Source organism: Rutilus rutilus (assembly GCF_951802725.1).
Source record: "Rutilus rutilus genome assembly, chromosome: 3".
In the NCBI taxonomy this organism is placed as follows: Eukaryota; Metazoa; Chordata; class Actinopteri; order Cypriniformes; family Leuciscidae; genus Rutilus; species Rutilus rutilus.
The window spans coordinates 48270870-48297602 of NC_140211.1; the positions used below are offsets into that span (position 1 = coordinate 48270870).

The 26733-nt window shown below is 42.4% G+C and overlaps 1 protein-coding gene across 1 annotated transcript in view; it reads right to left on the bottom strand.

Moving 5' to 3' along the window:
* The window catches only part of pea15 (proliferation and apoptosis adaptor protein 15), a 69062-nt gene that overhangs the window by 8463 nt on the left and 33866 nt on the right, over nucleotides 1-26733 (bottom strand). The window contains exons 2-3 of the mRNA XM_084403332.1: nucleotides 12055-12229; nucleotides 6855-7010 (exon numbers count right to left, since the gene is read on the bottom strand). Of these exons, the coding sequence (XP_084259458.1) occupies nucleotides 6855-7010; nucleotides 12055-12226 (328 nt within the window). The 5' untranslated portion in view covers nucleotides 12227-12229. The remainder of the gene's footprint in view (nucleotides 1-6854; nucleotides 7011-12054; nucleotides 12230-26733) is intronic.

Sequence of the window (26733 nt, forward strand, 5' to 3'; positions counted from 1 at the left end):
GTGCATTTAAACATTATATAATTATTTTACATGAGTTGTATTTATTAACCACAATGTGTTGTATGTAATTTTATCTTGTGATTTTATACCTGTGATTATCTTTAAAGGCTGCCTTTTTTACATCTGAAATTAGCACTTTTGAGCTAACTCGGGTACATTTACATTGTTTTAATGTTGATTAATGTACACTATCTCCTTTCAAATAAAGAAAAATGAAATGAAATGAAATTGTGTCTCTTCAAAAGACTTGGATTTGGATTAGATCGCACTCGATTGATTATTGTTACGATGCCTTTATGACATTTTTTGAATCTTTTAAGTTTTAGAGGCATGGACATTAAATGGAGGGACAGAAATCTCTGAGGTATAAAAATATCTTAATTTGTGTTTGGGAGTTTAATGAAAATCGTATAGGTTTGAAGCGACACCAGGGTGAGTACATGGTGACAGAATTTACATTTTTGGGTGAATTATACCTTACAAATTCAGTAAGCTAAGTATTAGATAAAACTAACTCTATTTACATCAATGATACATATCGTCACATTTTTATATTGCAATATGTCAATATAACGATGTATCATTACACCCCTATTTAGTACTACACAGAAACCATCATCGACTGTAATCAAAAGTGTTTTTTTATTAAATAATGGGCAGACATGCATTATTTAGTGTTTTATAAACTGAACGCTACACCTGCTTACCATTTCTCATGCAAAAATGTCTTATTCTTTATTGTTATAAAAATACCCCAAGCCACATGAAAAACACATACATAACATATATCGTCGTAATCATATATTGGCTTCATGTTTCCACTGTAGAAACGTTTCTCTCAGTTATTTATGTGCGGTCCCCCGTGTGGAACGAGGAAATGAACACAATGTCGTCATTCGGAGGGTCATAGGGATCTATTGTTTTTATTCAAGAGTGTCATTGCGTCGTACATTCTTGCCATTTAATTGTGCTCAGTGTGAAAGGGCCTTAACTCAGGCATCCTTTTATTCTCACGGGTGCTCTGTGTGGGACGTCGTGGACTGCCGTCTGCCAATGATTATTGGCTTTTGTTTACATGTACCTCAGACACTGGTTACGCTGATGGTGTTACCCATAGTGTCAATACCAGACAAAGCATCGAAGTTCCACTTCAAAAGGGAAATGCACCCATGAGACCCCACATGTTTGTGGGTCTAAATTTTTGACGGTGCACCATATATTAAACACAGACCATTTAGACGTGTAGAGCCGTCTCGTAGAGGGAGCTCTAGACTGCGTGATCGTGTTCACAACCCCTTTTGGCAGGTCAACGGGTATCCGTTGAGTATCCATGCATACAGAGACTAGCTCTCTGGATGAGGATGCCAGATCGAGCCGCGTTAACTCCGGGAACCACGTTTGGTTCTCCCAGTGCGGGGCAATGAGGAGCACCGAGTGGCGCGTTTCCCTGATTCTCCCGATGACCTGTGGGAACAGTGAGACCGGGGGGAAAGCGTACAGCGGGCCGCTGGGCCAGGCTTGGGCCAGCGCATCCTCGCTCTTTGAAAAGAACCTTGGGCAGTGAGCGTTGTCTTTTGACGCAAAGAGGTCGACTTTCGCTTTGCCGAAAAGGCGCCACAGTAACTGGACTGTCTGGGGATGCAAAGACCATTCCCCCGGGGGAACATTGCCTCTGGACAGTCTGTCTGGACCATCGTTCAGGTGACCGGGCACGTGCGCGGCTCTCACTGCGAGTGCTGAGCCCAAACGAGGAGGCGTTCCGCCAGAGAATTTTGGATCTGACACCGCCCTGATGGTTCACGTAGGACACCACTGACGTATTGTCCATGCGGACTAGTACATGGTGATCCCGCAGGTATGGGGGGAAGTGCTTCAGCGCATTCTCGACCGCCAGCATCTCTAGACAGTTTATGTGAAGGCGTTGCTCCCGGTCTGACCAGAGGCCATAGACCGGTCTGCCCTCGAGGAGAGCCCCCAACCTAGGTTGGAGGCGTCTGTCGAGACCACTTTCCGGTGCGAGACAACTCCCATTGTCACTCCCGTGTGGTACCATTCGGCCGCCAGCCAGGGCTGCAGGGCTGAAACGCAGCCCTGATTCATACTGATTCGCGAGCCGCCGGCAGTCCAGGCTCGGTGAGGCACTCGCGCTTTCAGCCAGCGTTGTAGCGGGCGCATGCGCAGTAAACCCAGCTGGAGCACAGCTGCAGCTGAGGCAATGTGGCCCAACATTTTCTGAGACGTTCTCAGTGGAACCCGACTGCCCGTCTGGAAAGACGTGGCGAGATGTTGAATGCGGCGCGCGCGCTGTGTTGACAGTCTGGCCATCACAGCCACCGAATCCAGTTCTATTCCCAGAAAAAAAATTGACTGACGGGGCAGTAATGAGCTCTTGGTCCAGTTGACCGAGAGACCCAGGCTTTCCAGATGGCTGAGAAGCGCTGTTCTGTGAGACATAAGCTCTGTCCCTGACTGCGCTAGTATCAGCCAGTCATCCAGATAGTTCAAGATCCGCATACCCTGTCTTCTCAGGGGAGCGAGGGCCGTGTCCATGCACTTTGTGAATGTACGGGGTGCTAAAGACAGGCCGAACGGCAGGACGGTGTATTGATATACCTGACCGTCGAAGGCGAATCTCAAGAATGGCCTGTGACAGGGTATAATCTGAATCTGAAAATATGCATCTTTCAGATCGAGAGAAATAAACCAGTCCCTCGGGCGAAATTGCGCGAGGATTTGTCTGGTTGTGATCATTTTGAACGGTCGTCTCATGAGAGCTTTGTTCAAATATCTCAGATCTAAGATAGGTCTGAGAGCTCCGTCCTTCTTGGGCACGAGGAAATAACGGCTGTAAAAGCCCGTCTCGCTCAGAGAAGGATGCACCTGTTCTATCGCCCCCTTGCACAGCAGCTTTGCTATTCCTGCTTGAAGTAGGTGAGCTACTTCTGTATTCACTCTCGTCTCGGTCCGTGCTCGAAGCGCATGGGGACGGCGAGCGAATTGTAGCGGATAGCCCTGCTTTATAGTATTCAGCACCCATTCTGACACGCCCGGGATCGCTTCCCATGCTTTTGCACGCATAGCTAGGGGTCGAATGGTCTCTGGGTTCAGATCGCCGCACTGCGCGGGATGGGGAACCTGTATCAGAGGAGATGGGGCGGCGCACGCGCGCCGCCGGTGCTCGAATACGGAGGCTCGCTGATAGCGGTGACTGGCTGGGCAGCACTTAATGGCTTGGTCGCTGTGGACGGAGAACATTTTGTGGCGAGAAACCCGTGATGCGAAAGCAGCGTCGGGGGTAGCGTGTTTATTGGTAAGTGCGCGCGCTCGTGAGCGGGCACAGGGCTTACGTTCGCAGTGAGGCAGTGGGTAGGTGGGTAGGTGTGGGCAGTGGGTAGGTGTGGGCACGGGATCGTGGGCACATTTCCTACGCTTAACACTCGAGCGGCGCGTGCCCGCTTTATGAGAGTGAGCTCTGTGAGAGACACCGGGGAGATCGTGCTTGTGTGTAGGGGTGAACACTGGGACGTGGGCACATTTTCTACACTCATAACACCATCGGCGTGAGCCGGATAACCAGACATTATACTCTTTTGAGATTTCTCTGCTTATGAGATTTCTCTGGGGTGCCGTAAAAACGGTGTTTGGGTGCAGGCGAGCGAGTTGTACAACGTGCTCGTTGGCTGCAAAATACACATCTGCAGTCGTCTTTTCTTTTTTTTTTTTTTAGGGGACTGACAGAGCGAAATGCTTTGAAGACTCATATGTTTAGACACTCATAATACTCGAGCACCATCATGCGAGCAGGAGGGTGCGAGAGGCGGGTTCGCTTTCTGTAGATAAGAAAGCTGGCCGCGAGCTCGGAGAAGCAAACAGCATAATTTTATCTGCCGCCCGAGCCGGGATTCGAACACGGATCTCTGGCGCGAAAGCCTAAGATTCCGCCACTGAACCACAGGGGGAAAACACATAAGCTTTTGGTTAGCGCGAGCATATAAGAGAGCGTCATCATGTTTTGTGTCGGCGTTTGTTTGCAGGCGTGCGTGTATTATAACAGGCTCGTTTACTGCAATATACATTTTTCCAGCCGCCTGAACTTAAGAGGGGACTGAGAAATGTGTGAGAATTGGAGGTTGGTCCGGCCTCGGTGGGACTAAAAACACTCTTTCTCTTCCTTTCGCCGGTGAGTGAGGCACGCGGGGTGCTGAACATCACTCGTGACCGTCCGCTCTGACATCCCTTGTGAGCGGCGCAGTTTGCGTGGCTTAAACAAAAGGAGAGAGAGAGCGGGAGAGGGGTCGTAATAGGCGAATAGCCAGAGAGCGTCGTTATGTCTTGTGACGGCGTTTGTTTGCAGGCGTGCATGTATTAAAGCAGGCTCGTTTACTGCAATATTGATATTTCCAGTCGCCTGAACTTAGGAGGGGACTGAGAAATGTGTGAGAAATGGAGGTTGGTCCGGCCTCGGCGGGACTAAAAACACTCTCTTCCTTCTTTTCGCCGGTGAGTGACACACGCGAACGGGGCGCGAGGGGCGGGGTAGTTTTCTTGTAACGTAAAGAAAGCTAGCACAGAGACCGTCCGTTTCTGACATCCCCTGTGAACGGCGCAGTTTGCGCGGCACAAGCAAAGGGAGAGAGCGCGGGAAGAGGGGCGAGTAGCCAGAGAGCGTCATCATGTTTGTATCGGCGTTAGTTTGCAGGCGTGCATGTATTGTAACAGGCTCGTTTACTGCAATATTGATATTCCCAGGGGCGAGTAGCCAGAGAGCGTCATCATGTTTGCGTCGGCGTTTGTTTGCAGGCGTGCATGTATTATAACAGGCTCGTTTACTGCAATATTGATATTTCCAGTCGCCTGAACTTAGGAGGGGACTGAGAAATGTGTGAGGAAATGGAGGTTGGTCCGGCCTCGGCGGGAGTAAAACACTCGTTTCCTTTCGCCGGTGAGTGACACGCGCGAACGGGGCGGGGTAGCTTTCTTATAACGTAAAGAAAACTAGCCTCGTGACCGTCCGCTTCTGACATCCCTTGTGGGCGGCGCAGTTTGCGTGGCTCGAACAGAGGGAGTGCGAGGAAGCTAGCCCGTGACCGTCCGCTTCTAACATCCCTTGTGAATGGCGCAGTTTGCGCGGCTCGAACAGAGGGAGAGAGCACGAGGAAGCTAGCCCCGTGACCATCCGCTCTGACGTCCCTTGTGAACGGCGCAGTTGCGCGGCTCGAACAGAGGGAGAGAGAGAGCAGGAGTGGTGCGAGGCATTTGAAACAACGCCTCGTTGAAAATTTCTCTTTTAGAAGAAGAGAGAGTGTGTGTCGCAGCGGCGAACACACACAGCAGAAAAAGGATATGACGCCGGATAGCGTAGCAGGCACGGATGGCTGAAGGCGGCGAAGACGACCGGCTTCCTCAGACGCTTTCCTCGGCCTGCTGGTCGCTTGCTTCAACGGCGGCGGCTTCTCTCAGAGTCCAGCGATGCGAAGAGCTTCGCTGAAGAGACGAAAATCAGGGGAGCAGCCTCCGAGCCCTTCCTGATATACGCTAAACCACGCCCCTTCTGGCGGGCTGTGACGCGTGAGGGCGCCAAGCGCCCTCATTGGGCGTGACGTCACGCCAGGCTCAGTGATAGGCTGCTGCAGTTGCCGCAGGGCAGCCAATGAGCACGCTAGATAGCCTGCTCTAGGTCTGCGTGCTGCTGCACTGCGTTGACAAGATTATAAAAATTAAGGATAATTTTTTGGCTTCATATCTCGAGAAAAGATTACTTTACCCGTAGCGTAAGCAACTTACGCAATACGAGAGAACCTCTCGTAAGAGAACAAAACATCACACATTGAAGCAGTGTATGGGGGCTTGATTCGTTTTGCCATAACCACGTGATCTGTGACGTCCAAAGCTTCGTTTCCACAGACAGTCATGTGACTGCTTCAGATTCAGATTCAAAAATAGCGCGAACCCCTTGAGCAGGTTTCGAGTGTCCTACCCTTCGGTAGTTGTAAAAATAAAATAAAAATAGACTTAGCCCTCACACTGTTGAACAAGTCCTGTTCCTTAATAAAAAAACATTAATTTATTAAATTACCCACAAAATAAAATGTCAGCTCCCCAGTTCACAAGCACTTCACCATTCCACAACAATCTTTATTTTATTTTGATTATATATGCCTACATGTGCCTTGCCTATGAACTCGTAGGATTAGGACTAAGGCTAAAGTTTATGTGAATAAGGCTGCATTTGTAGATCAAAGCTGATTCATAAGAATTGTTTTTGTACAAGTGAATTAGTCCCATTTATTATTATTTATTTTTTTTCATAAAGTAATTCAGACATTTGTTTGTTCATACATTGTATAATAACTACATCAACACTAACACTTGAATTATGAGGATTAATTGTATTGCTTTGTGGTTTACAGAGCAGAAAGTGATTTATAAAAAAAAGAGAAAAAAAAAAGGTCTTCTGGGACAGAAAGGCAGCTTTTCCACCTTTTGACCACAAGATGTCGTTAGTGTGCAACGTGTTGAAACGTGTTGCTTCACAAAGCTTCATTTCACCATCACTACCATGAACTGCTCAAAATGCTGACGAACTGAACTGAACTGAATCCTGAAGGCATTTAAATAGACAGGGTGATGATCAAATGAAACAAGACACAGCTGAAACAGATAAACTAATAATGAGCAGAGGATTCTGGGAAATGAAGTCCAGGAATAACAGAGTCTATGGAAATGGTAAGGGACTAGGCTGCAGGTAACATCTGTCACCTGCAGCTGACAGATGTAACAGCTATGATCTGTTGATTGTGTTTATTTTTATGAAGTAAAAGACACAGAGACTTTTAAAGGGAACTGATCTTTACCCTTATATTTCTTTGCAGAGGGGATGCGTGTGAGTTTGGTGTCAATCTCGTCGTCTTCAGAGATCTTTAGCACGGTTGTGCGGTACTCAATGACCCGGGTCAAGAGGTCAGGTCGCCGTGAGATCTCAAAGATGTGCTCTATGTAGGATAGGTCATCTACGCAAGACAGACAAATCACAGAGATGTCATATAAAACAGAACAAAAGCATAACATATCTGTACTATAAATTAAACTGTTATTTAATGGAATGGAAATGCTTGTCATAAATCACTCGGACTCATGCTGTTTCTAACGCATTCAACTTCCTTTGTTGTTTTTTTGAACATAGAATGCTTGAGCATATTTAAACATGGTGCCTCAAAATGTATCACACCCTTGTGAAAAAGAAGTGCACTAAATTATATTGAATGTGCACTGGCAGTGTACTTCATATCTTAAAAGTATTTTTTTTTTTTTTTTTTTTAAGGCTGTACTTGTAGATAATATAAAATTAATTAAATAAAGCCCAATTAAATAAACTTAAAGAAAGTAAACTTTCATGACTAAGTTTCTTAACACACTTATATGGAATGATTCTCCGGACAATATTCAAAAGGGATTGTAAATTGTATTTGCAATTGCATTTTCAATTTGTATACACAAATGCGTGATTTGCAATTGCGTTTTGGATGTTCTTTTCCGTGTATGTAACATGTCTACCAAATTTCAAATAAAAACGCAAAGTCCATTTGCAATTGCATTTCCAATGTCTTACCAGTTATGACCCTGCCATTTTGGAATAGCAATAGAAAATCACCTATTGGCTATTTCACTTTTTCCCTCACAAAATTCAAATGGAATCGCAATCCCCATTTGCACTTGCATTTCCGATGTCCACAGTCAAATGTCAATAGACGATTTTCCACTGTCGGGCTAGTGTGAGCCAAGGCTAACTTGCTAGGAGAGGACAAAAGGAGATGGGTCTGTCTGCGGACTGTAAGAGAGGGGCGTAACTTGAAGTTGTCCAAATCACACCGAACCACACAAGGGGCCCTATTTTAACGATCTGAAACGCAAGTGTCAAAGCGCAAAGCGCAAGTAACTTTGTGGGCGGGTCTTGGGCGCTGTTGCTATTTTCCCGGCGGGATAAATGACTCTTGCGCCTGGCGCAAATCTAAAAGGGGTTGGTCTGAAGTAGCTTCATTATTCATAGGTGTGGTTTGGGCGTAACGTGAAATAAACCAATCAGAGCGACATCTCACATTCCCTTTAAGAGCAGGCGCGCTTGTTCTAAAGCAGATTCCTATTATAACGGCGGATTTGCCAGGCGCACGACAGGAGCGGTTCACAGCCGAGGAGACCGACGTTCTCGTCAGGGACGTTGGGGATGGAGAAACACACCCAAATTAACTTCGGTTAAACAGGCGTATGATAATTTGGGTAAATGTGTAAGCTAGATGTATGCTTTTATAATAAAATGTCTATCTATCTATCTATCTATCTATCTATCTATCTATCTATCTATCTATGTATCTATCTATCTATCTATCGTAATAATGTATGATTTGCAAAAATGATAACTGCTACGTCTGTGTGTAGATGAGACGCTACATTGATTATGGCCAAGCATGCGCCCTTAAAATAGCATATGAATAACATGCGCAACGCGCCACTGACTTTAAACTAGGTTTTTCCTGGTCAGTGGCGCAATTGTTTTCTAAACCTGTAAAATAGCATGAGGGAACGTTTGCGCCGGAACACGCCTCCTCTTTGAGCTGAACCGCCCCGGGGAACGCAAGTGTATTTCTTAGTTAACCGACGTGCGTCTGTGGAGGGAAAAGTCCGCTTTGCGCGGGTGCAAAATAGGAATGATACATGCGTCGGTGTACAAAGTCAATTGCGCTGGGTGCAAGATAGGGCCCATGATGTCAGAACGAGATGTTGTTGGCAAGATAGAGTCCTGAATAGAGAGGACATTTTGCACAAGATCTTCATCCTTGTGGTGCCACAAGATGGTGATACTGCAATTCGTACCCTTGCACTCACAGGCACACGTTTCTGGAGGATAGTGAGAGAGGAATCCTTTCTGAAGGAAGCACACTTCTGCTGGTTTGACAGTAAGTTTGGTCTCTTTCCTTCTGCCCTCCTCACGTATTTTTAGAGGTAAAGCACCTCTGAGCTATAGGTGAAAGTCACTCACTCACAGGATCACGGTACACTCAACTTGGACATGCCAGCTTGCCGCTTTTTACATTGCAGCAAGGGCAGAGCAAAGCGTTTGGAACTTGGAGATTGTCAATCTGTGTCCTGCAGAAGCCAGCAACACAGCACATTAGATGGCCCCTGGAGTGGTCACTTGCCATTATTAAAATGTAAATGCATGTTGTACATAGATGTTGCCTAATTTATTCTTTTCTAAACCAGCATATGAGTTTCCTCTGCGATTTCCTCCCTATCTGATCTCCCATTGCATTCAATGCAATTATATGTACAAAGACTGTAAAAGGATACTGGGTATGTGGACAAAGAGGAAAACTCTAAGGGTTCTACTCTGAAAATGATTTTGCAGGATACTGCAGCATGGACTGTTTTTATGCGGCTGGAGGCACGATCTGATTTTCTGTATACAGTATTAGTGCCAGAACACATAGATTGGGTTTGCATAAACCCTCATTGTGTTGCCCTTCAAATAAAAGATTTTGTGATGAGTGTGCTTGTTAATTTGTCTCAAAGTGTCATAAGATGTGTTTGACAGCGGTGCATTTAGCTGTTCATTAGTGTTGTCAAAAATGTATTGTCAGCACATCAGGCATACAATACAACATGAAAAGTATATTATATATTCAATAATATAAAAATATTTATAAAAAAATAAAATAATAATGTTTTAGACAAAGCCCAATTCCAAAAGGATATATTAGTGCTTGCTCCACAGTCTAGTTGAGGTGGGACAAATAACTGAAAAACAATACATTGCAATATGGTTTCTAGCAATACATTATCAATACCTTGGCACTAAAGCAGATTGTAGCTTGCTTTACTGTATACAGACAAAACAAGCATTTTGAAGATGTCATCTCAGAGGTTTCTGTTCTTGAACAGCTAAGAGTCAGTTTAATTAACTCTAATATGTTCAGTTTATGTTAAACTCGTGCGAGAGTGATTCAAAAGCATACAGAGCTGTTCTCTAATCGTTCTCGCGGTAATTTGATGTCATACACCGAAGCTATCGCGGTACTTTTGAGCGATTCAAAAGCATAAGGGAACTGTTCTCTAATCCCTCTCGTGGTAATTTGGAAGTGGGCGTAACTTGAAGGAATGTGACTTGAAGTGGGCGTAACTTGAAGGGGCGTAACTTGAAGTCTTGCAGGGTGCAGACAGATTCTATTGGACAAAAGCATTAGTCCGGTATCAACAAAGAGAAAGATAAATCATTAAACCAAATAAATACACGATTATGATCATATACGAGTTGTCTACGTTCTTTAAGCAGTATCTGGTATTTTCCATAAACGTATGTAATTATTATCGCAATGATTAGCATAAGTATTCTTTAACATCGCATGTAAGGGCGTGTCTGAATGTACTTAAAATGTTTTAAATGTTGAAGTTAGCTGGTAGCCTGATATTATAACATGGGAAATGAGCAGCGGTGTTGACCATCTCCTGTCTCAGGTAAACTCCGCCTCTCTTCATGGCCACTCCTCAAGCCACAGTTGGCCCGCTTTGGACCAAGCAAGGTATTCAGCGGGCCAAAAAAAAACCTGGCCGAGAAAGCCCAGATGAGGCCGATCAAGCCCCGGAAGTGACAGTGGAAAAGCGACTTGCCCTGGCATGCAGTAGCACGCTCGCTTTTGGCCCAACAGTGGAAATGTGGCTAATCAGTCTTGAGGGTGGGGTTTATTGATATAGTCTGAAAGTATGGCACGCCCTGAAGTGGTGGAAAACAAAGCACTGTTTTCATCGTTATTCATTCCTATAAGGAAATAAATGTGTCTATTTTTGTAACAACAACAAAAAACAATTGTCGTAAAACTGCTGTGTAGTTTTTTTGCACTTTAAACGAAGCCAAAAACCTACCAAACCAAACAGAAATGAAAACAAAAGAAGACTGCTCTGGTTGCAAGCTACTTGCCAAGAAGAAATGAAGATACATCTGTGGAATCCCACAACTAAGCAGCATGTATGTCAAAAATGTTTAAAATGTCAAAATAAAGATACAAATATAGTTTGTATAAAAATAAAATGCTGAAATGAAGCAGAATTTATAGCATCCTCCTACGAACATGAACTGTGGTTTTCTTTTTGCTTCTTTTTTTCTGGTTGCCAGGTAAAATCAAATCTGGATTTTTTACTTTGTTTGAATTTAAGTAATTTGGCATGTTTTTATTGCAAAAATAGCCAAATTCCCCGGTTTCCACCACTTGTGGGCATGGCATACTTTTTAGACCCTTTAAGACTGACTGACATTTGACTGCAAAGGGGATTGCGATTCCATTTGAATTTTGTGAGGGTCGGGGCAGGACGCGGAGGAAGTGAAATAGAAAATGGGTGATGTTCTATTGCTATTCCAAAATAGCAGGGTCAAAACTTGTAAGACATTGGAAATGCAATTGCAAATGGACTTTGCATTTCCATTTGAAATTTGGCAAACATGTTACATACACGGAAAAGAAAATCCAAACACATTTGCAAATCACGCAATCCATGTCACAACATATGTGTGCACAAATTGAAAATGCAAGTGCAAATACAATTTGCAATTCCCTTTGAATATTGTCCGGAATATCATTCCATACATTTAAGTACACTTTTAAAAAGTGCATTAAAAAGCCATATTGCAAAGACAACAGAATTACGAAATTACATGTAAAGAAGCAGATCCAAAAAACACTCTAAAGCACTCACCTATAATACATTTTAAATTAATTGCAATTAACATGCAATTAAGTGTCTGCAAACATTACTCACACTTAAATATTTTCTTTTAAAGTATATGAAATACTTTTATTAAAAGTATGTTAAAGTGTAATTCTTTTTCACAAGGGCGGTTATGTCAAACATCGATTGTTCTTCCTTTCAATCACGACATTTGAGAGGCATGGCAGAGAGGGAGATTATCAGTGACTAATGATTTTAAATGAAAATTAAGGTTTGATTACTTCATTCACTCTGTTGATTGAAACTGAAGAGGCCAGTGTCTTTTGCTCTCTGTCTCACCTTGTGCCAGTTTGTCATTCTTCTCCAGGTAGCTGAACCACTCTTTGGAGGAGATGATGGAGTTACTCTGTTCTTCAGGGATGTCCTCCTTACAGGCTGACTTCAGCTGCTCCACGTCTTCATTAGTGATGTTCTCAGACAGATCACTCAACAACGAGCTGTATTCAGACATTCTCTGGGAAAGACGGAGAGAATGAACAGATAAGCACAAAAACGTATATGTAAGCTCTGCTTAATATAATAGCATTGTGCGATATCAGAATAACCTAAGAATGTCTTTCTGCAATACGAACAGTACTACCAGAAATAGTAGAAATCCCTCTCTAGGACTAGTACTAGATGCATGTATCAATGTCCTAAGTTTTTTACTTTTTTGTACCTTTTGTCATTGCTTCATTCATTTTTTGTTTGTTTGTGTTTTTTGTTTTTTTTGTCAGCCATCTCATTATTTTCATTTGTTCATTTGCTTGTAATCCTTTTTTGGTCATTTGAATACTTCCTGAAAAAAGAAGAGGTTTGGGATTTTTTAGACCTGGGATAGTCATGTGCACTTATTTCCTGAGGCGCTCTCAATGACGTAATGACAGGCTCAGAATGACGTAATCAGCAACGACCATTTCTGGGATATTTCGGCTACATTTTTCTACGAGGAAGGAAGCGGAATCTTGTCCATCTTTTTTTACAGTCTATGGGACAGACCTTGAGGGTTATAGGTCAAAGTCTCCCTTGTCACAGCTCTCTGTCTCCCTCTAGTGGAGCTCATGACCATCACAATTAACAAAAGCAAGATCTTCCCACTTCCTCAGAAATTCCTGCCTCACAAACAGTGCTGTTATCATCAGCACCTTCATGTTGTACCAAGACGTGGTACGATATACTGCAAGCTCCATGTGGCCACATTTACTGTGATGGCAAACAAATCAATCTGAACGCATTTGCTGTTGGCAGCCCACATGAGGACAGAGGTCTGAGGAAACTGTGCAGGATCCAAAGCCAAGATGGACGCCTCTGTTATTTTACAATGTATTGTTTGTGCTGTGTGACAGCCGGTTTAACAGTGCAGACATTCTACATTCATCACCCTCAATGTCACTGGTATAACACAGTGTGTGAGTGTGTGTGAGTGATGGAAGAAATAGAAAGAGTGGGAAACAAACAAAGGCATCCCTCCAACACACGCTTTATACAAATTTCATATATGTACAAACACTGTTGGCATGCTGCTGTTTATTTGCTACCGTCTGTGACAGTATCTGTAAACCGCACTGATCTGCTGGTGACCTAAATACAGCGCTGCAGTTACGTTATCCACCAGCAGAGGGAGATAAGAAAAAGATAAGGAGATACAGAGAGAGAGAGAGAGAGAGAGAGAGAGAGAGAGAGAGAGAGAGAGAGAGATTTACAAAACCTTTATTTTAAAACAGCACTAAATTTTCAACAATTCACATTATATGAAAACAGATTAAAATAAATAAAAAATTGAAAATTACATTTTCAAAACCAGATGTCCATCAGAAACAACACACAAAACATCATTAACACACCACAGATCATTGAAACCCATCTCATTTTTTACAAGATTATAGTATGCAAATTCTATCCTTAATCTGCCAGCTACTAACTTCATAAACATCATTTCAACATTTATACTATTAAGCTGTAAACCCTGATTTTTCCTGGTTTTCCATATTGCCAATTTCGCAGTTCCAATTAGATAATTTAACAGACACATCTTCCTTCTTTTTGAAAAGTTATATTTCACACCCCCTATAAAAACTTGATCTGAGAAATCTTCACCAAAACTTTGAAACAACCTACTAAGAGCAACAAAAAGACCTTCCAATCTATGACATTTTAAAAACAGATGCTCTAAATTCTCTTCTTCCCCACAGAACCTACATCCCACCCCTACTGCTGGGTTCAGGTGCGCCACATGTTTGTCTGTAGCTATTGCACCATGAATTATTCTCCATTGAAGATCCGCTGTTCTTTTCTCGACTGGAGGTTTATACAGAGTTCTCCATCTATCTCTTACAAGAAAATCTGGCTTTAGCAAAACTGGCCACCTCGAGATCTTTTGTCCTCTGAGTAAAACTTGATGCAAAACTTTTACTGCAGTGTTGTATATGGCTTTCTTTGATGTCATTTCAAACAAGTTCAGCTGTGGAGTTTTAAAAGACAAAATTGAGACTACAGATTCATCCTCCTGTCCTTCACCGACGACAGCAACAACTCTGATTTTTGGAAAGTCGGGTTCATTGCTTGAGTCTGACGGAAATCCTTGTCCGATGTTTCTCCTATAGCCACTTGGTAATGCATTGACTATTTCTTCTACCAGCTTCTCCGCCAAGCGCAAAGACTTTAGTCCTGTCACTTCTCTCAGGGTTTCTATGGATTCCCATCGATCATTATTTAAAAGTTGCCCCAACTTTACAATACCATGCCTTTGTAAACATTCTCGCACGCTTACAACTGACAAAAGTCTTGTCTGAATCAATGGGTTAAAAAACAAGCATTCCTCTCGCATCCAACTCCCGGACTCCTCAACATCTCTTTCTACTTTAAAAACAGTTCTCCAAGAGTGCAACATTGACCGATAAAAGGGTGTAATCTCAGACAGATTCACTTGATGCAGTTCCATCAGAAACAGATGTCTGTCTAATTTAAGACCACCAGCTTTTTGTAGAATCATTTTTGCAGTCTCAGTCCAGGTTAAGTCCTTACAATACAGGAACCTCTGCGCCGCTTGTATTCTGAAAGCACAGATCCTGCTCCGCACATCCACCAGACCTTGACCTCCCTCGCACACGGGAAGGTAGAGTGCTGCCGCTCGAATCCAATGCTCCCCACTCCAGAAAAACTCCACAAATGTCCTCTGTATCTTGCAAATCAAATCCTCAGGTGGTTCCATTACAATGAGTCTATGCCACAAAATTGAGGCAGCCAGATTGTTCACAACCAGAACTCTTCCTCTGTATGACATCAATGGTGATAGCGATTTCCATTTAAACAATCGGGCAGACACCTTTTCCAGCATTCCCTCCCAATTCCTATTCTGAAACTGCTTATTTCCCAAAAAGCAACCCAACATTTTCAGCCCATCTCTTTCCCACAACAATCCACCAGGTAGTTTTGGAGGTCCTTGCCCACCCTTCCACTGACCAATAATAAGTCCCTCACTCTTTCCCCAATTTACCCTTGCTGAAGATGCCTTTCCATAATTTCTCATTGTTTCAGTTAAAATATTAACATCATTTTGATTTGAAATAAAAACAGTAACATCATCAGCATAAGCTGATATGGAGATTCCATGCATTACATTGATTCCACTGAGGTCCCTTCTTAGCCTGCACAGCAATGGTTCAATAACAAGGCTATATATCTGTCCAGACAGTGGACAGCCTTGCCTAATCCCTTTTAGCACAGGTATTGGCGCACTCAATCCTCCACCAGCTTTTACAATCACAAAAACATCAGAATATAGCAGTTGAATATATGATATAAAATTCTTCCCAAACCCAAAACTTTTCAAAACCTCAAAAAGATATACATGATTGACTCTGTCGAAAGCCTTCTCTTGGTCTAACGACAACACACCCAGGTCAACATTATTGAATTGATTAAGATCAATGACATCTCTTAACAAAAAAAGGTTGTCCATAATTGACCTATTAGGAATACAGTATGTTTGATCCCTGTGAACTAATACCTCCAAAACATGTTTCAATCTATTTGCTAAGCATTTTGAAAGAATTTTATAGTCCATACACAGTAAAGAAACAGGTCTCCAGTTCTTTAAAAGGCACAAATCCCCCTTTTTAGGGAGCAAGGAAAGGACTGCTCTTCGACAGCTTATAGGAAGTAGCTTGTTCCTTATACTTTCCAATAAAACTTCATATAAGTCACTTCCAAGTACACTCCAAAATGCCTGAAAAAACTCTGCCGGCAAACCATCAATTCCTGGCGAACGGCCATTTGACAACTGACTCATTGCCTCAGTGATCTCCTGAAAAGTAATCTGTCCATCCAAGGATTCCTTCTGTTCATTAGTCAATTTCGGTAGATCACTCAGCAAATCAGACACACATTCAAGATCACACGTCTCAACATCATATAAATCTGTATAGAACTTGACTGCCAGTTTCCTTATTTCCAATGGATCAGAGGTTATGACCCCGTCAGGCCGCCGAAGATGATACATTAGCTTTTGCTTAACAGTTCTCTTTTCAAGATTGAAAAAATATGAGGAAGGAGCATCCATGTCCTTAATAGCACAAATTCTTGCTCTTATTAATGCTCCCTTCACTTGTTCTTGTAATACTGAACCAAGTTCTTTCTTTTTGTTTAAATGTTCATTTTTTATTTGTCCATCATCATTATTTATCATAAGAATATTCTCCAAAGCCTGTATATCCCTTTGAAGTCTCTGTATCACTGCGTTCACCATGGAAGTAGAATGTGAACTATAATTTTGACAAAAAGTTCTTATGTTTGCTTTGCCAACCTCCCACCACATAAGCACATTTTCAAAAGAAACCTTTTTCAACTTCCAGTCATTCCAAAAGAAAATAAAATTCTCACAAAATAAAGCATCTTGCAAAAGTTTAGTATTGAAATGCCAAAAGTAGTTTGGTTTTGTAGTTCTTTTCATATTCAAAGCAAACAATATCAAGTGGTGATCTGAGAAACCAACTGGTAAGATAGAAACATCCGTTATTTTATTGTTCCATTCTTTACCTATATAAAATCTATCTAATCTAGCTCCACTAACCCTATTATTAGATACTTTGAGCCAAGTATACTGTTTAATTGCTATATTCCTTCTTCTCCAAATATCTATTAATTCAAACTCTTTTAAAATTTTTAATAATACAACACTTGATTCATGATGGGGTTCCTCTCCATTTCTATCAAGAATAAAATCAATGGTGCAATTCCAATCACCTCCAATGATAGTACAAACATTGTCATCAATTTTTTGAAAAGCACTCCTTAACTGTAAAAAATACCTCACACGCTCAGGTCCATTATTAGGTGCATAAACATTTATCAGTATAAACACAGATCCTTCATATTCTATTTTTAACAGCAATATTCTTCCTTTTACAATTTCTTCAACAGACAAAATATTAACTTTCATTCCTTTAGAAAACAAAATAGCGATACCAGCACATGTATTTGTCCCATGACTTAAAACACTTTCTCCTTCCCACCATCTACTCCATTCAGATTCATTATCTAGACTAGTGTGTGTTTCTTGTAAGAAAGCTACATTTATTTTTTTCATACTAAATAACTCTGATACCATCGCTAATTTGTTCCCATCTCTACCCCCATTTATATTTAAAGAGGCAACTCTCAACAGCTCCATAGAAGAAAGAAGATATAAAGAGGATAGAAAAAGAAAAAAACAAAAGGAAATGTTCACCCCGTGTAAATTAAACATTTGATTTGTTTTGAGAAGCATTCATTTTGTCCTTTCTTAGCTTTGTTAACATCTTCTTCAACCTGAACCTTTTTTGTTTGCTTAGTGCATCAAAGCTTACATTTCTCTGCAACAATTTAACTGTATGAATGAATTTATTCTCATCAGAAAAAAACTCCTTAACTTCAACAGTTCTGCCAAAGGTCCCATCCAGGAAGTTATTTATATCTTGCAATGTGTACACATCGTCCACACTTCCACACTGTGATCCAATATCAGACATATCAGAGAGAGCATCATCATCTCTCATCCCCGTATCAGCGACACCCATTTCGCCAGAATTAGACATTTCAGAAATTTCATTAGAAACACTTTCAGTTTCAACACTAACCGTAGCTACATCATTTAATGCACTAGCGTCCTCCAGTTCAGAAATACCATGACTTCTACCAGAATCAACCATTTCATGAACGTTTTCATTCTGACTTTCACCTATTCCATTACTGTCGATGTTCACCTGTAATCCAGTTTGAGGCTGCACATCCTCAGGAGCTGACTTACTGCTCTCACCACCAGCAGCAGAAGTACTAGGCCTAACTTCCACTTCACTAACCTGGGCTTTGTGCGGACATGTGTGCCTTTTATGCCCGATGTCCCCACACTCAAAACATTTCATATTACCAGTGCTTGCATAAATAAAATACGCTTTCCCTTCATGCATAACTCTGAACGAAATATCCAACTCTGGCTCATTTAAGAACATAAATACCTGCCGCCTGAAGGACATAACGTGCTTTAGAGCAGCGTTTTTACACCCCAACGGGATCATCCTAATCTCACTAGCTTTTTTCCCATATCGCGTCAAAGCTTTCTCGATTTCCTCATTTCGAATAAAAGGCGGCACATTGGATATCGTAACTCTAGTTGTCGGAGCAACAAGCGGTGAGATAATAAGAAAATCGCCACTTACCACGATTCCGTCACTTATCAACTGATTTATTATGTCTTGCTTCTCGAAAAAAACCACCACTGCTTTATTCATCCTGGATGCTGTAGTAATGTTTTCATACCCAACTTTTTCTCCGATTGCCAGCAACACGTCTTCGACAGTGACGCCCTGAGCCGGTACGCACCTGATTCCATGGCGGAGCGACACCTGTGACACTGTCCCCGCAGGGATAGACGCCATCCCGGTGCCGCCTCAAAAAACTCACAAACACTCACAAAACAAACCAAATGTTATTTTTAGAAAGAAAATAAACAAACATTCATAAACTTAGAAACATAAAAAAACAAAAACAAAAATAGCAAAAAAAAGGCGGAAAAAAACCGAAATCAATCGTTCTCTCCTCATGAACACCCTCACACCACACGCACCCCAACACTCCCAGCATGCACCGAGAGAGAGAGAGAGAGAGAGAGAGAGAGAATAATAATGTATAAAGTCCATGCAAATGTAGTTTGACACATCTCATGTCACATCCAAAATCAGAGCAATGCAAAGAATAGTGTTAGAGATTCAGGTAAGTGCACGGGTTTCAATTTAGCTGTTATCATGACACTCAACATGCCTCTTGCTTTTATTAACACTGTACACAAATAAAAATGTTTTTGCAGCACATAATTAATAGAAAGACAAGAACAATCAAAATTCAGTATGCAAATAGATCTAGGAAAGAAGACTGATCATAAGATAGAATGCAAACATTATTATTACCCTTACAAAAAAATAAGCTTATTCGTGTGTGCTATAAGTAGCCTGTAATTCTTATAAACTAAAAATAAGTATACTTTCAGTCTACTTTTTATACTTTTCAAAAAATATACTTCCATGTACTTCTCAGAAATATACTTAAAATTACAATTACAATTAAATACTATTAATACTGACAGAAAAGTCTAGGTATATTTGGCCTATACTTGCACTCAATTTTTTGATCGAGATGTACTTAAATGTATAATTAAGTATTCCAAGTATGGATTGGCTTGTAGTTGTGTTTAGTCTAGGGATGTTCTGTTCAAGATTTTTGCAGTCGATACGATAACCAATTTCTTGTCATCATGATCGCCCAATACCGATCCCAATAATTCAAGCTTTATATGAGTGATATATAAGCTCTCTGTTGAATGTCACTGTTTGAGGGCGCATATGGTGCAAGCACCCTTCTGAAACCTAAAATGACAAATGGGACACCCTACGGTCTCATGGACTTAACGTACACATGCACACAACAGCTATTGAAAGTCCACTAGACCGAAAGTGCATATGCAGTGTGCCATTTGGGACAGGGCCTTAGTGACAACCGATCGAGTCATAGAATGTGATTATAGGCCGATACCGCTCTGCAAAAGATCGATCAGATCATCCCTAGTTTACTCTTTTGATTGAGTATCCTATTTTTTTTATTTATTTTTTTTACATAGTTTTACATACTGTCTTAAACTTATGTTTTGGCATCCAATACAACAGATTTGTTTGAAAATATTGATTTATATTTCACTGGTATATGAAATACAAATGTAGTTCACTGGTAGTGTACATAGGAATTTACTTCAAATCTAAAAACTAAAACTCTCCCCACCATTGATGGAATTTTCCTTCATTTATAATACAACGCTTCCCTGGCCATTGACAGAATGTTTTCAATGTTATACGGTAGGGGGCGCTATTACACATCTTCTGAAAGAGCACAGAATCTCCAGATCAAAACACAGACGAAGGATACACAGAAACAAGCATTAAAAGCATCGCTTACGCACATGTAAGCTAATGTGATCATCAAACATTAAACAGCATGAAATATAAATGAAAACTGCGTTACTGAATGAAATGTCAACCCAGGAAGAGCTATAGCCAGGACTGTGCAAGCTTTGGGGGCAGTGGCGTGCCCAGACTTCTGCTGAGGCAGGGGAGAAATTGAATTCCGGACGACGGGATCCCCCTCAGTGGAAATCGCATTCTGGGGGGCACTGCAATTCGACCGAAAGCCACTTAATTTTTAGTAAGGGTACACCATCACTGCCTGTTATACGTTTTGAAAAGTGAACACTCAATAATGAACATTTCAAATTGTATTCCTAAATTCCAGTTTATAATCTTTAAGGCGCAATAAAGGTAAGCCAGGGGTGCCCAATCCTGTTCCTGGAGATATACCTTCCTGCAGAGATCAGGGGCACGTTCAAGTTCAAAACGGTGCGCAACGTTTTGCTACGGTTTCCGGGTTGAACGTCATGTTTCCTGGAAACGGCGTGCACCGGTGTGCAACGGGGTTTGAGATACGTTTTCTCTTGTTTGGTGGGTGTGTCAGAACTGCAGTCCAATCAGCAGCAACATGTATATAAAGCACGCGCATTAAAGTGAACTCGCACAATGGGTTCAAGGAAAGTAATTTACAAATGTGTTCGATGCAGCTCGGTATACGCAACAACTGAGGATATTAGAAGACATGTTTGTCGTAAGTTTTATTGTAAAAATATAGGATATCAACATAATGATGTAGTTGTTTATATTTTTAGCTTCATTGCAAGTGTATGACATTTGGTATAGAAATAAACAATGGTAATTAAGTGCTTTTCCTAAAAATGAGAAAGAAAATAGGGTATTAAAACAGTATGAACTACAAATAAAGTCAGTATGTGAGGCTAAATAGATGTGTTTTAGTCTGAATTAGGTAAGATGTGTGCTTCCATTTCAGTTTCAGCAATCCCTTCACTCGATTGGGATGTTCTTTTTTGATCTGGGCGGCAAGTGCAGTAACTGTAACATTGGGCATATTTTGTAGTATTAAACACATATTTATACCGACTTCATCAGGCTCCGAAAATTCTTCACAAAGAACACAAAGAATGGCCTTCTCAGCTGCCATAGTTGCAACTCTTGCGTCATCAGAACAGTGTGTTCAACGCATCACTGTTTCTGTTTAAAAAACGTTGTGCAACGTTTTGTCGAGGCTGAACGCAGCCCAGATCCAACCTTGATCCAACACACCTGTCTGTAATTATCAAGTCTTAATTAGCTGGTTCAGTTGTATTTGATCAGAATTGGAGCTGAATTTTATGGCTAGTTCTCACTACAGGATTTTAAGCCCGATTTGCAAGTTAACGAGCTCGCCGACAGGTCGGGCTGTAATTGCGTGCAAATCTGCGGGTGATCCGCGCTCGCCAATCTTTAAGTGTAAAATACTTAACGACGCATCAAAAAAAATAAAAAAATATTATTTAAATTTTTTTACCACCAATTTTGTTTTCGTGACAAAATGTGGTTTTGGGACCGGATAGAGTCGTTGGGTGACAGAGTTGTTGTCAGCTCGTGTAGTGTGTAACCCCCTGTTGCAGATCATTTACGTAGCGTCACATAGTGTGAACACCACAACGACTTCAAAACTCCAGAGCAAGTCATGTAGTCTAAACAGCACAGCGATTTGCCGACGTTTAAAGTTGTGTAGTGTGAACTAGGCATTAGGAAGGTAGATCTCCAGGAACAGGATTGGGCACCCCTGAGGTAACGAATCGCCAATGAACGGAGCTTTCACACTGAACGTGAAATGATTGCCGCTAAGTCACCCCTGCATGATAGGTGGCACTGACCGATAATACATTTTTCCTCATGTATGTAGCCTATCTCATAGGTTTTCCCATCTGGCTTTAACCTCGTCCGCTGCACAACATACAGTACAAGTACGTGTAATAATTTCCAACTGCAATCTAAAGTGGATTTTGATTAAATAATGGACAGATATGCATTATTTGTAGTGTTAACAAATACAGAACATATCATCGTAATCATATATTTATTTGGCTTCATGTTTCATCTGTAGAATCGTTTCTCTCAGTTGTTTATGTGTGGAACTCAGAATAAGGAAGTGAACACAATGTCGTCATTCGGAAGGGCAGGAGTTATGATCACATAATATGGTTGACAGCTCTAGAGTGAATGAGCTCTCTGACTCATAACAGACATGCACAGAAGAAAACAGCACTCTGTACACTGTTTCAAGCTCTTCAGATCACATAATTCAGTGTAAAATTTATAGAGATTAAAATCTGTAAAGAACACGTAAGAAAGTTTTTGAAACAGTGCCACCACTCTCACACTTCTGTGCAACAGCTGTGGCTAGGGTAAGCTCAAATCTATAGAGTAGTGCAGGTATGACATCACTTTATAGGCCAAAACACTTGTGTATAAAACTAAACTGGTTCAGCATCTTGATTAGTAACAATCCAAGCTGTTTTAGTTAGTAAAACAATGATTGGACACATAGTATCCCTACTATCATTACATATACAAAAATGAGCCATCCATTTCTTGAGGCAAATCAGAAGAAGTGATCTCCTATCCTTTTATCACAAAGCATAAACCTGCGAAGAGATGAACCTTGAATGAAGCCCGTCAGCAAACTCATCCACTCCAGAGGGAAACTCACTTAGTCAGAACCCCCCAAGAAAATAAAAAATACAATAAAATAGCCTAAAGATGTACAAACCCAGACAATCAAACAAATTATAACACAAGAAAAATACACTTATTATTGGACAGCACTCACCAAATCCCCAAACAAGAAATGTACTTCACCCTAAATAGATGACAAACTGGCAACCTCAATAACCAATCCGAAAGAAAAGAAACCTAGAAAAATACAGATTGAGCGGGCACAGGTGCAGGTGTATCTCTCAACAGAAAGCACAAAATATGAATTCAACATTGAGCCAACATACCAGAACTTACCAGAAAAAACCAACAACAACAAAAACAGACAACAATAAAGAGAGACTTCCATGAAAATTATGCTGTGGCAAGATCTGTGTATATCATACATCAGTTATAAATTTGGTCAGATATGATTTGATTTTCAAAATAAATAGGGTGATGACAGGATTTATGGACAAATACAGGACAAATACAATGACAGGATTTGCATTATACGTTCAAACTTTTGCTTGAATCATACAAATTTCTTGAGGGATTAAAACTAATCGCTTTCCAATTAGAAGTGATGTTAAATTATTATTTTTAGAAAAGTCTCCACCTTTTATTGAAGATAAATCTGAAGGTTTAGTTGCATTTATCATTTCATTTACATACTGAAATAATCAGTAATATAAAAGAAGTTGAAAACGAAATTATGCCACAAGTTACATGTGCTGGCTTCACTGTATGTTGTAAGTTTGTTTCTTTGTTTGATATGTGTACGCCGTCTGCTTTCTGCTGAAATTAGAAGTTTGGCTGTATTGTGGGAAATGTTTAAAGGGTTATGCTTAATGATAGAGGAAAATAATGCAGTTAAAGCACTCTGTCTTCCACACTGAGACAGGGTAAGTGCTTTCAATAGCATCAAAACACAGCGGTGTTAATAGAAGCTTGTTTCCAGGTAAGCACTCTGAGAGCTCTAATAACTACATCGATCACTTTCTATCCTCTTTTTAATGAAAGAGAGAAAGAAAGATGACATTAGTATTACACAATTTCAGCTATTAGAAAAGCAGGTATCATTTCAGACAATGCAAAAAAAAAAAATTTCTTTAATCATTCAGATTGAACTAGTTCCCTTTCGAGAACGGTCACTTCGTATTGCGTAGCTATATGCAGTGGGGGGAACTCCTTTCCTCAGATTATTGAAGCCTTTTTGTAAAACACATTGCAGCTGCACAGCGAGCACAGTGAGTGTTTGGAAGATACGAAGAACTAACCAAGACGTGGCGCGCTCCCTACACGAGCACTTATGTTTCCGCAATGCTCTCCTCTGTTGGCGGCGCAGAGGAAAATGGCTACGAGTCGCTGCCGCCCCTCGAAGAGGCCGTGGCCACTCACCTCTGCCCACACACCGCTGTTAGTTGGAGAACTAGAGCGGTTCACCCAACCAAGCCGTGCTGGAATACCTCAGGTCTCGCTGGACGCGCTTTCTCCGCCTCCGGCTAAGCTGCATCGGCCCTGCACACGATGGCTCAGCCTCGCCCTACGGCTGATACCCGCCGCCATTCATGGCCAGCTAAACGCTACCCACTGCCCCAGCGCCAGGGCCCCCGACCCAGCATTGTGTTGGACCCTAGGCCTCCGAAGACCTCCTAGCAAAGGGGGTAAAAAGAGAGGGCTCGAGTCTCGTGCTAGCCGGACCACCCTCAAAGAAACCCATGAATAATCTCACAGCTCCCTGTTCAGCTCAGGCGGTTGGGGAATTTTATATTGTAGAAACAGCTGCACTGAGCGCGTCACTACAAACAAACGCTGTTTTCACAGCGACCCAAATAAAGCACATAAAGAGTATGTTTCAAGTATGTTTCAAGCACACAACACACGGGTTCCCTGTCCCCCTTCACTAGGTGGCCCCTTCCCAGTTGTCACTCTGACTTTGCCCGAGGCGAAAGCCTTTACAGTCAGCCCAACACTAAGTATGTGCATGAATCACAATACAAGGGTTACACAATCATATACAAGGGTATTAGGTCCCCCTGTGTTAGGCGGCCCGTCCCCGAATATGTGCCAAACCCTAGCCACAAAGGCCCTGGCCTGGCAAGCCATTCCCGGTGTGTCGAGTTGGGTTATAAACACAATAAAGCGAGGCTACTAGCTCTAATTCGCTCGCAGACCCCCAAAATTTCAGGTGGTCATCGAGACTTCAGTGAGAAGCAGCGTGTCATGTGCTTAGCTCTGAAATACAAAATCTGTTAGCAAAAGGGGCGATAGAATTAGTCCACCCCCCGCGCTAAAACACTCAGGGATTTACAGTCCCTATTTTCTAGTACTGAAAAAAGACGCCGGCATCAGACCCATATTAGACTTAAGGCATCTGAACAAAGCCCTCATGAGACGGCCATTCAGAATGCTAACTATCAGACAAATCCTCGTGCAAGTTCGCCCGGGGGATTGGTTCTTTACTGTGGATCTGAAAGACGCATACTTTCATATTCAGATAGCCCCTCATCACAGGCCATTCTTGAGATTCGCCTTCGAGGGGAAGGCTTATCAGTACACAGTTCTGCCGTTCGGTCTGTCTCTAGCACCCCGTACATTTACGAAGTGCATGGGCGCGGCGCTTTCTCCCCTGATGCATCAGGGAGTGTGTGTGTTGAATTATCTCGACGACTGGCTTGTTCTGGCACAGTCGAGAACCAAACTTTTGACACACAGAGCTTTGATCCTGGGCCATTTGGAATGCCTAGGGCTCAGAAACAATTTATCCAAGAGCAAACTGACCCCCAACCAGAGTGTAATCTTTATGGGCACAGTTATCGACTCTACAACTATTAGAGCGCGGCTCACACCAGAGCAGGCACGCGTACATGGGACTACTGCATATGCGCCCGCTCCAGCACTGGTTCAAACGTAGCGTGCCAGCCCATGAATGGCAGTCAGGCAGCCTGCACATTACGGTGAATCACGGTTGTTTATGGACTCTGATTCCCTGGCGGGCTCAGGACTGGTACCACAAGGGCGTGACCTCCAGGAGGAAAGTGGTTTTCACAGAAGCCTCCAACCTAGGTTGGGGAGCGCTGCACGAGGGCAAGCCTGTCTCCGGCCTCTGGTCGAGCACGGAGAAGAGCTTACATATCAACTGCCTGGAAATGAAAACAGTTGGTTTGGCCCTGAAAGCATTTCTGTCAAACCTCAAAGGACACCACGTCTTAGTCCGCACGGACAACATGTCAATGGTTTCATATATAAATCGCCAGGGCAGTCTCAGGTCAGGCAACCTGTACACCATGGCGAGAGACCTCCTTCTCTGGGCGCAAGACAACCTGAGCTCTCTGAGAGCAGCACATATCCCTGGCATTCAGAATATGGGTGCGGATATGCTTTCTTGAAACAACACTCCCCTAGGCGAGTGGTCTCTAAACCCTTGGACGGTTCATCTGATATGGAGTGTTTTCGGCAAGGCCGAAGTCGACCTTTTCGCCTCGAGAAAAAACACTCACTGCACAGCCTTCTTTTCGAAAGAACAGCTGGCCCATCCCTGGCCCAGTCGTCCCCTTTATGCGTTCCCCCCCATTTCAATGATCCCCCAGGTCATCAAACGGGTCAGGGAGAGCGGATGCCCAGTCCTCCTAGTGGCCCCCCTCTGGAAAATCCAGGCTGTGGTTCCCAGAGCTGGTTCAGATGATGGACAAAGTCCCCTGGCCTGTCCCACTGAGGAAAGATCTCCTCACACAGGCTAACGGGACGATCTGGCACCCTCGCCCCGACTAATGGGCTCTACATGTGTGGCCCCTCAACGGGTACCCAGGGACCTCCCTGATAAGGTCTGGAACACAATCACTGA